Raw genomic sequence first — 12,875 nt, forward strand, 5'->3', positions numbered from 1 at the left:
GCCGTGTCCCTGGCAGATGAGTACATGCACTCTGGAACCAGACTGCTTGATTTTGCATCTGACTCACCAGTTGATTTTGGACAAGTTATTAACCCCTCAGCGCCTCAGTTTCCTTCTCTTATCTTTAAAATGGGGATTCTAGCACACTGGCCAGAAGGTGCTCCCTCTGGGGTGCTCAAGGCTTGGCTGTGGGCCTGTCCCTGGAAGAGTTGCCTCAGGAAAGGCTCACTAACCCCTCTGGTATGAAAGTAAGAGCAGTAGGGGCCTGGGGGCAAGAATCATGGTCCATTTGCCTTCCATACCCTCCACAGAGCTTCCCTGAGTTTGTGGATTATTCAACATTGGACATCTCTCCTTTCTCCTTGTGGGTAGATCCTGAAAGCTCACTGGATGGCCTAAGGAGTCATCAGTTGAGTGGAGTCTCCTCCCAGCCAGCCCGTCCCCCTGACTTTCTCCCTCTATCTTCATCTCTGTACCGCAAGGTCTTCCACATAAAGCCAGACCACCGCCTAATGTCTGCTGTAGGGGGAAGTAGGTATGTGTCCTTCCTGCCATGACTCTGGTTTAAGCAAGAGGGTCCATGAGAGGCACAGACAGATGGAGGGCAGCAGCAGCTACTCTTCCTTATTGGTGAGGCAGGTGTTTGGCTGGCTAGGCTTGTATGTCTCCAGTGTAAACAAAGTCCCTACTATAGCAATGCTCTCTGAAGTGGGATGTGTATAACTACTTGTATATGAGACAATCTATTGCAGTGTGGGAGAAGAAACCTAACTTCCAGTTATATTTATTCTTTTTTTTTAAAGATTTTATTTATTTATTTATTTGAGAGAGAGAGAGAGAGAGAGCACATGAGTGGGATGAGGGGCAGAGGGAGAAGCAGACTCCTTGCTGAGTAGGGAGCCTGATGTGGGGCTTGATCCTGGAACCTCAGAATCAGGACCAGAGCCGAAAGCAGATGTTCAATGGACTGGGCCACCCACCCAGTCAATAAATAAGAATATTTATTGTTAATGCAAAAGATTAACAAATGAACATTCACTACTATTTTGTATGAGGATTGGCACTGTTTCCCACTGGTCTGTAGGCCAGAGAGACACAGGTCTTGTAGAGCCTCTGAAGTATCCTGTGGCAAGATGAGGAACACCTCAAAAAGGGTGGGGTGGAAAAGGGGGTCCTGGATACTTGTGACTCTCTGCCGTATCCTTTCCTTTTGGCTTTTGTGGTTTTCATGTGCCAGGAAACTGGATGTACAGATTACATGATGGGGTTTAACTCACCAAACCTCATAAAATGCACAAGTGCCTTAAAAACTTTTCTGCAAAAAACAAAAACAAAAACAAACTAGAATTAGAAGATGATTCTGATAACACAAACACAGGCGAACAAAAATAAAATGACAATACTGACATCTTCTAGACCTGGTATAAATTAATGGAGATAGAGCCCAAAACCACAATCATCTGATCAGGTAACTTTTAGAGAACCCTAAAATTATCTTGATTGTTTTCTGGAGCATTGATTTTTATCTACTATCAGAACACTTGCTCTTTCCCCAGGTGTAATATTTTGCCTTGAGATATTGAGTGTATATACAAAGCAGATTAAACAAAGGAACAAAAAGAATGTTTCATCTTTGGTGCATCGATGTATACATTTCTGTTCCTCACATGGTTGAAATGTACACAATATATTAGCTTAAAAAGTACATACTCAGAGTGTACAAGCTCACTATATTTCCTGGAGGTGCACAATCAAAGCCAATTGGAAACCATTTAGCTGGAGGGAGCCAGCGATGACCCAGAGCATTGAGACCAGGCCACATCCTCTCATAGTCCCCTTCCCTTGCTTTGAACCTGTGTGTCACTTTGTTCTGAGTCTCCAAAGTCTTGATCACATTCCTGGGTAGCTTCTTGTGGAAGAGAGTTTGTCTCCTCTGTGACTCTGTCCTTAGGCCCAGGTGTCCAGCTGGCTGCATGGAGGGAAGGAAGGTTTGCAGTCCAGGAGTCTGTGTTCAGCCAGGCATATGGGGAGAGAGCAGTTCCTCAGTTGGGAGGGCCTTTGACAGCCTGGGAACAGGGTTGCTGGGGACACCTGGGAACAAGTAAAGGGTGTTGAATTTATCTTTGATTTGAGGCCAGCTTTTTTCTTCTCTGACACCCTCTCCCAGGAAGGTCTTTGCCTGTCATTCTGAGCGTGTAGGCTGGATCTGGGGTAGTTCCTTCCCTCTTTTATCCGTGGAATGAACACAGAACTGGTGCAGGACCAGCTCTGTCTGGCATCCTGAGATTCAGGAGCAGATCCACCCACTCCAACCCCTCCTCCCCGTCCCTATCCGCAGCAGCCCTGCTCCTGGCACAGAGAGCGCAGCATTAACAAAGGGTTGATTTTTCTTTAATTCCCTTACAATCAGCATTTTTGTGCTGGATTCCATCCGTGGGTCTTTCCAGAGCTCAGGAAATGAGGTGATCGGCCTGGGGAAGGAATGAAGGGGGGTGGTGGTGGTGGATGAGGGTGATTGGGCAAGAGGGCTGCGCAAACACAGGAGGTCAAAGATTCTGCTTGCCAGCTGGGCCGGAGATAAAGGGGCCCGGGACGCCGGGCGGCGGCGCAGAAGCCCACAGGTCTGTGCTCCAGGCTCCCAGCCACAGGCCCAGGAAGATGAGGCTCGCCGTCCGCGCTCTGCTGGCCTGCGCGGTCCTGGGTGAGTGCCGGCGGGCGCGGGGAAGGCGCGCACAGTCGCCAGCCCCGCAGCTCTTTGCACCCTCCACTCTGCCGCAGGGGCTTCTAGGTTCCACGCTCAGCCTGGAAGCCAGAGCATTTCCTCCTCTCTTGCCCGTCGCATCCCTGCACCTGGTTCAGCATTGCCTTAGGTTCAGCTCTGCGCCGCCGGTGCGCAGCCGCTGCTCCCGCTCTTGCCTCTGCCGCCTTTCCGTGCCCTCCGCGCTTCCTTGCTTCCTTTTCTCGCTTTCCTCTTCCTCATTGTCCAGTAAGTTTTGTAGCATTAGAATACAGCTAGAGCACTTCCGTCATGGTTTATCAGATCCCTTCTATGAGGCCTCCTGAGTCCAGTCTGAACTGCTGAACTTGGCATTTAAGGCCTCTCGGATCTGAGGGCGCCCCCACCCTTGGCAATCTGATGCCCCATGGGTGCCCTTGGCGCTGAAGATGTCCTGACAAGAAGCAGAGCCGCTGGGAGGTTCTCACCAGTGAGAAGGGCAGTATTCCTAGCCTGGGAGGGTCAGGTGAGGGTGGATGAGACCAAGGATCCAGGCCCCAGTCGAGTGGGAGTTTGTGGCACACATCTGTGCTATGGGACCTGTCACTGGATGGTCTGGGCCATGCCCATCCTGAGATTAGCTCCCTTTGTCCTTTAACTTTTGCCTGCCACTCCTGGTGCATTTGTTGCACCTTTGGAACCTTGGGTTTAGTTATTTGTCTCTCCTGGAAAAGTTTACCCTTGAGAGTTGGCCCTGCATTACTTGCCTTTGCCCCCAGTCCCCTCCCACTCTCAAAGCATCTCTTAAGGCTGTGCAAGGTAAATGCAGGACTCAGGACAAATTCCTGCCCATGAAACCTCAGGAGGGGCAGGTTAGGGAGGGTCTGCCACTGAATCCTGATGCTTCCGGGGACTTCTCATGGGCAGATGGGGGATAAAGGGTGGATGGGGCAGTGATTTCCCTGTGGCCCCTCCTTATGCGTCCTGGAGAACTATGCCCTCCCCTTTTCCTGCTTTGTGCTTTGTGGACGTTCATTAGCTCCCCTGAGTTGGCCCTGTGGTATTATCCACAGAAAGTGGAGATGACAGAGGTCTTTGGGAGCAGAGCAACTACATGATTTTAAGAGCTACAGACACGGCTCACTTTAGCTTCTCCTAAATGGCAGCCCAAAAGACTGATGAACATTGAAGGAGGGGTCACTGGAAACAGAAACAGCCACTGAATATGTGGAGTTCTAGTTATTCCTGGAACAGAGGATGATAGATGAGTATCACTGGCAAATTCATTATCTCATCAATCATCTACCCCTACCTAATGACCTGGCAGATGGAAAATAACTCAGAATGTCATCTTTTGTTCCCTGGGCAGAGATGAAAGTCTGGGCCAGTCTCTAGGCCCAGGGCCTAGGCCAGTCTCTGCTACTAACAGACTGGGTGACCTTGGGTAAAAGCATCACTCTCTGAGCCCAGTTCCATCATCTTTAAGATGGTAATTCCTACCTTGCCAGCTTCCCCAAATTGTCTTATGGAGCCAACACCTTCAAGTGGCTGAAAATACCCTGTCACACTGATAAGGCTTATGTCCCATGGCAGTCCCATGATGGTGAGATATGGAGGTAGAGAAAACAGAGAAAAGGAGATTACTGTGGTCTCCAGTTGAGAGCTGATGGTCAAGCCAGCATCGCTCTGGCTAGCACAGGCTAGTTAGCAGGTGACTAGGAGGCATTAGGGTTTCTTCTCTTGTCCCCAACCTCAGAAAGCAATGGAATCTGTGCTCTGGAATGTTAATGGGAGGAGTGGGAAGAGGACAGAAGGAAGTGGATGGAAACTTCAGGAGCCTCCAGAGGGTGCTCTGCTTCTCTCACTAGTATGACCTCTGGCCTCTCTCCTAGGGCTGTGTCTGGCTGTCTCCCCTGACAGAACTGTGAGATGGTGCACTGTCTCAAATCATGAGGCCAGTAAGTGTTCCAGTTTCATGGAAAATATGAAAACTGTCCTTGAAAATGGTCCTTTTGTCAGCTGTGTGAAGAGAACCTCCTACCTTGAGTGCATCAAGGCTATTTGGGTAAGTTACTGTTTTCTAAAAGGGAGTGGAAGAAAATCCATACTTCCCCTTCTCTTCTGTCATTTTGGAACAACTCTTTACTCACAGGTAGGATGCTAGTGTGTGGGACAGTCAAGCCCCAATGCTAATAAAAGTATTTCAGAAAGGGAAATTGGAGTGGTTATCCTTAAGCAGTCTTAAAGCAAAATCCAACACTTTCCAAAAACACTTCACTCCTTCATTGTTGTCTCTGCACATCATAATGTGGGTCAGACCCTGTGCTGAGCAGTGGGGCTACAGTGGTGAATCTAAACACACGTGGTCCTTACTCTTGAGGAGCTTACAGTCTAGTCAGGAGAGAAGAAAAATATGCAAACAAGTAAACTGTAATTTCAAATTGTGTGGATGTACTATGAAAGGAAAGAGTAGAATGCTTTGACAGAGACTTTCAGAAGAAAAGTTGTTTTGGCCTGGGTGTCAGGCACAGTCTCCCTGAGAGGGAAGCAATGACATTAAGACACCAAGGATGAGTATGGTAAGCCTGCTGGGTGCCATGGGTAGAATACGGCAGGTAGTGAAGAAAACTTTATGCAAAGGGCCTGAGACAGGAGAGCTAGGCTTTTTGAAGTCACTTTAGGGAGGTCGGGGTGACAGGAGTTAGAGCAGGCGGGAGACTGGAAGGAGTAATGAGGTGGGAGAGATAGACTCAGCCAGATGGAACATGAGTCACTGAAGGAATGGTGGTTTGGTAAAAACAACTGGTCTGTGTGTGTTTTTTTAACTGGACCTCATGCTTTAAATTATAAACCTTGAATTATGATATTTGTTCAGTTTTAGTCCATGCATGCCCCCTTTTTATTTTTAAATGTTGATAATATAAAATAGTATTATCTATGAACCTAACACAGGTTCTCAAAACTTCATCAGTGCCAGTAGCTTACTTCTAGGGCTGCTGTGTGGCAGCACTGGATTTTATGGGAATGGCAACCATATAGCGTGGTATAACCCACTGACCCTACTTACAACTACCGAGTGTCTCTCCATCCTAAACAAACTGAATCCTACAACTTTCTTGCCCTTTATTTGAATTTTAGGATGTTTATAGGTATGTGTGAATGACTGCACAATTGTGGTTCATAAAAATTTCATAAACATGGCATTACTATGTGTTGTCTTCTTGTTTTTCCCTCCTCAATGTCATGCTAAGATTTACCCACATTGTTGAATATAGCTATTGTTCATTCATTTTCAGAGTTCTACAATAGCCCATTATGTTAGTATAACACAATTTATTTTTTCTTTTCTTGTCATCAGGCATTTGGGCTGTTTCCAGCTTTTTGTTATTCTAATCAGGGCTTGACAAATATTTTTATACAAATCTCCTGCAGCACAAATATTAATAGTTTCTCTTGAATATATGTATATAGGAACATACATATATATGTTGTGCCATGGGATCTGTATTTGCCTTTTAAGACAATGACAAATATGTTTGATTTTTAAAAAATTAAAATGTAATTAACATATGGTGTATTATTAGTTTCAGAGGTAGCGTTTAGTGATTCATCAGTTGTGTGCTTATTACATGCAATAATACCCAGTGATTATTACATTAAGTGCCCTCCTTAATGCCCATCACCCAATTATCCCATCTACCCACCTTCCCTCCAGCAGCCCTCAGTTTATTTCCTATAGTTAAATGTTTCTTATGGTTTGTTTCCCTCTCTGATTTCAACTGATTTTATTCTACACTCCCTTCCCCTATAATCCTCTGTCTTGTTTCTTAATTTGCACATATGAGTGAAATCATATAATAATTGTCTTTCTCTGATTGACTTATTTTGCTTAGCACAATACCTCTAGTTCCATCCAGGTCGTTGCAAATGGCAAGATTTCATTTTTTTGATGGCTGAGTAATATTCCATTGTGTATGTGTGTGTGTGTGTGTGTGTGTGTGTGTGTATGCACATCTTCTTTATTCTTCTGTTGAAGGAAATCTGGGCTCTTTCCACATTTTGGCTATTGTGGATATTGTTGCTACAAACATTGGGGTGCAGATACCCCTTCAGATCACTATGTTTATATCCTTTGGGTAAATACCTAGTAGTACAATTGCTGGGTTGTAGGGTAGCTCTATTTTTAACTTTTTGAGGAAACTCCATACTGTTTTCCAGAGTGGCTGTACCAGCTTATATTCCCACCAGCAGTGTTTAATCTGGAAGCCAATTCAATGTGGTTCTTTTTTTTTCTCTTTCTATTTTTAAAAAATATTTATCCATGTAGTTACTTTTATTTCTTAAAAAAAAAAATAAACCCAGATGACCTGAATTTAAATCCCAGCTCCATGACTTACTAGCTCTGTAAACTGGGGAAGTGACAAACTTTCTGTGCCTTTGTTTTTTAATCTACAAAATGGAGCTGAGTTGAATAGTGGTGACCTGTGACATGTCTGAGTAGTCCATTAAACAAAAAATGAGCCATAATAGAAATAATAATCAGCCTTTAACCCTTAGTTCATAGTATAAGTGAGAGGTAAAGCCTAGAGGAAGTGCCAAATCCTTGAACAAGACTCTTGCAGTTACTGGTTCCCAGAAGAAGCAAAAGTTCCGAGTACTAAATCAGAGTGGAGATAGTGTTTTCAAGGCTCCCCTCCTCCATAAGGAGGGTTTCACAGAGTACCTGAATAAGATCTCAGGCGAAGTCCCAAGACAAAGAGATTACCAAACAAAAGCAACTGGGCTCACAATGTACATATGTGTAAGAGCATGAATGCAACTTCCTTCAGTATCTGTTGTGCTTGGGCAGTATGTCCAGTCCAGGGTTCGGGGACAGCTTTCTCCCATGAGGTGTGCCAGGAAGAAAGCTTCTCTCTCTCTCTCTCTCTCTTTAAAGATTTTATTTATTTATTCATGAGAGACACACAGAGAGGCATGGACATAGGCAGAGGGAGAAGCAGGCACCCTGCATGGGAGCCTGATGCACAACTCGATCCCAGCGCCCCGGGATCACCCCCTGAGCCAAAGGCAAGATGCTCAACCACTGGGCAACCCAGGCACTCAGGAAGGTCATATTGACCTTGAAAGATCACACATAAGTTTCTGGGGCAAGATCCAGACTCCTTACCAGGGGAAAGAGAAACATATTCCATTCCTTTCTCTATATGGGAGGAATAGGAATATGGTGGCCAAATCACCAGGGAGGTGGAGTCAACTGAAGCCCATGGTGTGGTGCGTGGTTGGGCCAAGTTGAGGGTTCTCCTGGCCCCAGGTCCAAGAAGCCCTGCTAGTCACTCACTTGTCCTTGGACCTTCCTCAAAAGTAAGGACTTCATCAGGGTTTGGTCTGTTTCCTTTCAGGCAAATGAAGCAGATGCTGTGACACTTGATGCAGGTTTGGTGTTTGAGGCAGGCCTGAACCCCTACAACCTAAAGCCTGTAGTGGCAGAGTTCTATGGGAAAGATAAGGGTAAGTTCTTCCTGGGGACCCAAGATTTTGTGGCTCTTTTTCTCTCCTGTAGATGTTGAGTTTGTCTTGTCCAGGCAGGTAATGGAGATTAAATACTAATGAACATTCCCCATCGGGTGTCAGTGGGGAACAAGAGGCCCAATATATCAGCCACCACAGGCACAACTCAATGCCTCTGGGGCTTGATGTTGGGGTTAAGGACTGGTGCTCCTGACACTTCTGGGCCAGGAAATGTGCTCCCTGGAGAAACAGAGCAGACTGTGTGCAACCTGGCCTGAACCACTGGGGTTTAGAGCTCTGTAAAGAAGCCCTCCAAGAACCACAGGTGCCACACACAGGGAAAAGATCACACTACAGTACATACTTGAGCCTTGTATCTCCTCTGAGAGCAACCAGCTATCCCTGGGCCTGTGTCAGGGAACAGGAAATACTTAGAATGGTTGTGGTCTCTGTGCCACAACTCCAATTTCCTGGTGGGCTTGGGTTGGTAGGCGTAGGCAAATACCCTGCAGGGCCATGGTGGGCAAAAAGCATTTGGGCCATATGTGCATGTGGCTTTCTTGCCCTTGTGTTTACTTGGACCATTATTACAAATATTCTTTCTGCAGTCCTTTCTTCCTCATGCAAATCAGGTTTTCCTGATTTCTTCTCTCTTTGGGAACCAACCCAACATAAATATGCCCTGTGGATTCCCTTTCTCTACTCAGCAGCCCAGTGGTGATGAGCAATATTTCCCTATGGCCCAGGATAAGGGTCCTTTATTCACACCATCTCTTTGCAATTAAAGAAACCCGCTATTATGCTGTGGCTGTGGTGAAGAAGAGCAGTACGTTCAATCTGAATCAGCTCCAAGGCAAGAAATCCTGCCACACAGGCCTTGGCAGGTCTGCTGGGTGGAACATCCCCATGGGCTTACTTTATTGGAAGTTGCCAGAGCCACGTGAATCTCTTCAGAAGGGTAAGTGGGCAAGAGAGTGAGTCCTATCAAGCGGACCTAGATAGGCCACACTGGGGGTCACTCAGACACGATCAGGTGATCATGTGTGATGAGTCTGGAGGTGGAGGTGGGTGGTATACCAGCTTTAAACTGGTCAGTTATAAAAACAAAACAAACAAACAAACAAAAAAACTGGTCAGTTCTGTGATACCAGCAGCCCTTGAGCAGTGTCAGCTGAGTTTTTTTCTTCTCTAACACCCAACCAGAGGCTATCCTGAGGAATAGGGGGAAGGAAGGGCATCAAGCCCATCAGAGGGCCTCAGTCAGGACTGAGTTTGCTGGGCCCTTCTGTTCACTTTCCTGGGGCTCTTTCCTGTCTGTGGCCTCTGTGTTTCCCATTCTGCTAGAGGTTTTCTGGTGGCTATGTTTTGGCCATGAGCTTAGCCTGTACCTCTCTATGTGGGCCTCCCATCTCTCAGATATAACTCCCAGAGGAACTCTCTCTCTGAGCTGAGAGCTGTCCAGTCTGACAGTGACCTGAGACAGGCCTGGGGAGGGAAGTGGGGTGACAAAGGTTAACTTGTTCCTTTTTGGAAAACCTTGATCTTGATCAGTGAACACACTTAAGGGTGTGCTGAAACAGGGTATGCTGGTTTTGCGTTAGTCACTCTCTGTTCCCTAATGAGTCTAGACTAGGAGCTGCAATTGCCTGTGTCCAGGGTGGCTCATGGACTGCACTGCATGTCTTATATTGAGCAGCAGCGTCCAGTTTCTTCGCGGCCAGCTGTGTTCCCTGTGTGGATCGGACAGCTTTCCCCAAACTGTGTCAACTGTGTGTGGGGAAAGGGACGGACAAGTGTGCCTGCTCCAACCATGAGCCATACTTCGGCTACTCGGGTGCCTTCAAGTGAGTGAGACCAGCTGCTGCTCCATGGTGGCCAAAGTGTCCAAAGTCCTCAGGCAGAGAGACCCTACCTAGCCCACAGCAGAGCCCAGACTACAAAAGGTGTCCAGGAGACAATCCCCTCACAGTGACTCAGTGATCCAACTGGGACTCTCTAGGCCAGGCCAGTGCAAATGCCTTTCATGTGACATTTGACAAGAGAGCCCCTCTCCTGGAGATCTTTTCTATCTCCCCAGAGCCCTTGAACTTGTCCAGTGTGTCCTCTCACTGGACTGGGGCAGAGTCTAAGGGAACAGGCACATCCTTAGTGTCTAGTCCACTCTTCAATGACTGACTGCCCCTCTGCTTTCTATTATAGCAGTGTCTCCTGTTCAATGCAGTGGCCTCTCTCCTGCCTTCTCTCATTGCCCCTCTCATGACCTGTGCAGACAGCCCACGTGATTGATTTTTCACTCCCTCTTTAACTTTGGTTATATCCTAAAGTTTGACAACCAGCCAAGGGACATTGCCTCTCTCAGGAGACTCTTTTTATCTTCCCTTTCAGAAATTTGAAAACTATTTTCTGTATTAAAATATCTTCAGTGATTTTTTTTTGCGACTTTTGGGCACAAATGAGGGATTTCTAGTTCCTGTGAGCTCGCACCACCCCCTCTTAGCCCCCTCCATTTTAGTGGCGTATCAGTGCCCCATAGTGCTTCCTCAGCTGTGGGTTGGCACAGGAGCCTCCACCAGTCTCTGCCCTTGTTCTAGGGCTGGACAGTGTAATTAGATGGACCCTCAAGCCTGAGAAGAAGGGCCTGCCATGCAGGAATCCCAATGTATTCCTTTCCCACAGGTGTCTGATGGAGGACGCTGGGGAAGTGGCCTTTGTCAAGCATTCAACAGTGTTGGGTAAGTGACAGGAGGATCTGCACATCCCCTCCAGGCAGTAGACTTTCTCTTGTTTTTGTTTGTTTTCTCCTGCACCCCTTTCCACAGGCAGTAGTCAGATATGAGCATACTGTATTCCTCCTTTATCATTGCTTGGGTTTCTACTTGTGCAGAGTTGTGTGCCCATACGGTCCCCACCTGGACTCCTGGGCCTCTTTCCATCACTCAACCTCCTTGACATGGGGATCCTGCATCCTGGTCAATGTTGCCACAGCAAGGGATTGTGGGCATGGGCAGGTTAGGCTGACCTTGGCCTGCAGTTGGTCTAGTGAGATGAGACCTGTGGTGGGGCAGGCACCCCTGTACCAGGTACCAGAAGCTTTCTTGCCTATAACTGGTTGTCGGATCTTGATCAAGTCAGTTCCCTTATGTGCTCTGGCCCTCAATGCTCTAGGTATCTCAGCTCGCATGTTATGATGCATTGGGATTGCAAGGGATGGGGAGAGGGACTACAGCTCCTAACTCTGTCCTATCTGCAGTTGGCTCATCTAGGCTTTCTTCCCGCAGAGAACCTGCCAAACAAAGCTGACCTGGACCAGTATGAGCTGCTCTGTCCAGACAACAGCCGAAAGCCAGTGGAGGAATATAGGCAGTGCTACCTGGCCAAGGTCCCTTCCCATGCTGTTGTGGCCCGAAGTGTGGGGGGCAAGGAAGACTTGATCTGGGAGCTTCTAAACCAGGCCCAGGTACTGAATTCACTGTCCTCCCTCCTGCTTAGTGGTCTCTGATTGATTTGGGGAATTTTCCTACATTCTCTTCTTGTCACTATGGAATTCCTTGATTTAGGACATAGTGGGAACTGTGCCACACATCATCCACTTGTCTAAAAGTACTCAGTTGGGACTCAGAGTTGCACAGAGCTTAGTCCTGCATTATTGCCTGTCAGACCCTTACATTTTGGACTAGTGACATGGAGATGCTCCTTAATGCTTAATTCTATTCCTTTCCATCTAAACCAGGGCTTCTAGGCCAAGGGAAATACCCCGTCCTCCATCAGGCCTTCCAAGACTTCCCCAGAAGGAAATGATCTCCTTCCTAATGTCCCTCAGCCTGACTGCAAGGAATACACACACAGCCAACTTTACTTCCCTAGAGCAGCAGAATGCATCCAGCCCTCCCATCTATCTATCAAGAGTTTAAGTGGTAACCACACAGTGTCAGCCTCTGAAGGAGTTTGTATTTCTTAGACTCAGTGAGCTGTTAACCCAAGCAGGGAGATAGGCACAGAAACCTATCCTGCGAAATAGGTTCTTGCATGACTGCAAGAGGGCTGGGAGTAGGAATGATGGTGCTGGGTGGGAAAAAGTAGGCCTGACTGCCCTCTCTCCTGGAATCTAAGAATGTCATGGTTTTAATTTTATTTTCTGGGGGTTTTGTTTTTCCCCAGTCCCCTTTTGCAGTATTCCTTGTTGCTGTAGCCATTCACTATTGTGTTTTACTATACACAGGAACATTATGGCAAAGACAAATCTAAAGTCTTCCAGCTCTTCAGCTCAACTTTGGGGAAGGACCTGCTGTTTAAAGACTCTGCTGAAGGGTTTTTTAGGATTCCTCCTAAAATGGACACCTGGCTGTACCTGGGATATGAGTATGTCACTGCTCTTCGGAACCTAAGGGAAGATGTGCGTAAGTATTGGGGAAGGATCATGTGACCCTAGGAGTCTGGAAACTTGGTGGGGGCAGGGACCAGCAAAAGATTCTTTCCAGGTACTGAAATTCACTCTGCCTTGCTGCCCAGTGTCAGACTGATGCTAAATGGTTGTCATCATCATGAGATGTGCCTGGACATCACCAAAAGGCATTAAAGGAAATTCATGCTTAACATGACTTGGTTTACTACTAGCATTATTTTCCTTGTATAAATCAGGGCCACTCTGCCC

At 47.0% G+C, this 12,875-nt stretch overlaps 1 protein-coding gene and 1 long non-coding RNA gene across 2 annotated transcripts in view; one reads left to right on the forward strand and one right to left on the reverse strand.

Moving 5' to 3' along the window:
* Nucleotides 1-1,621: 1,621 nt before the first annotated feature.
* Nucleotides 1,622-12,875, reverse strand: part of LOC121478741 — a 30,031-nt gene continuing 18,777 nt past the window's right edge. Inside the window, exon 2 of the long non-coding RNA XR_005984580.1 lies at nucleotides 1,622-2,091. This is a non-coding gene — a long non-coding RNA (uncharacterized LOC121478741). The remainder of the gene's footprint in view (nucleotides 2,092-12,875) is intronic.
* The window catches only part of LOC121478740 (serotransferrin-like), a 54,633-nt gene continuing 44,302 nt past the window's right edge, over nucleotides 2,545-12,875 (forward strand). The window contains 8 exon segments of the mRNA XM_041733979.1: nucleotides 2,545-2,701; nucleotides 4,609-4,781; nucleotides 8,116-8,224; nucleotides 9,012-9,182; nucleotides 9,921-10,068; nucleotides 10,901-10,956; nucleotides 11,503-11,681; nucleotides 12,444-12,621. Of these exon segments, the coding sequence (XP_041589913.1) occupies nucleotides 2,659-2,701; nucleotides 4,609-4,781; nucleotides 8,116-8,224; nucleotides 9,012-9,182; nucleotides 9,921-10,068; nucleotides 10,901-10,956; nucleotides 11,503-11,681; nucleotides 12,444-12,621 (1,057 nt within the window). The 5' untranslated portion in view covers nucleotides 2,545-2,658.

The sequence above is a fragment of the Vulpes lagopus genome, chromosome 19 (assembly GCF_018345385.1).
Source record: "Vulpes lagopus strain Blue_001 chromosome 19, ASM1834538v1, whole genome shotgun sequence".
Taxonomy (NCBI): domain Eukaryota; kingdom Metazoa; phylum Chordata; class Mammalia; order Carnivora; family Canidae; genus Vulpes; species Vulpes lagopus.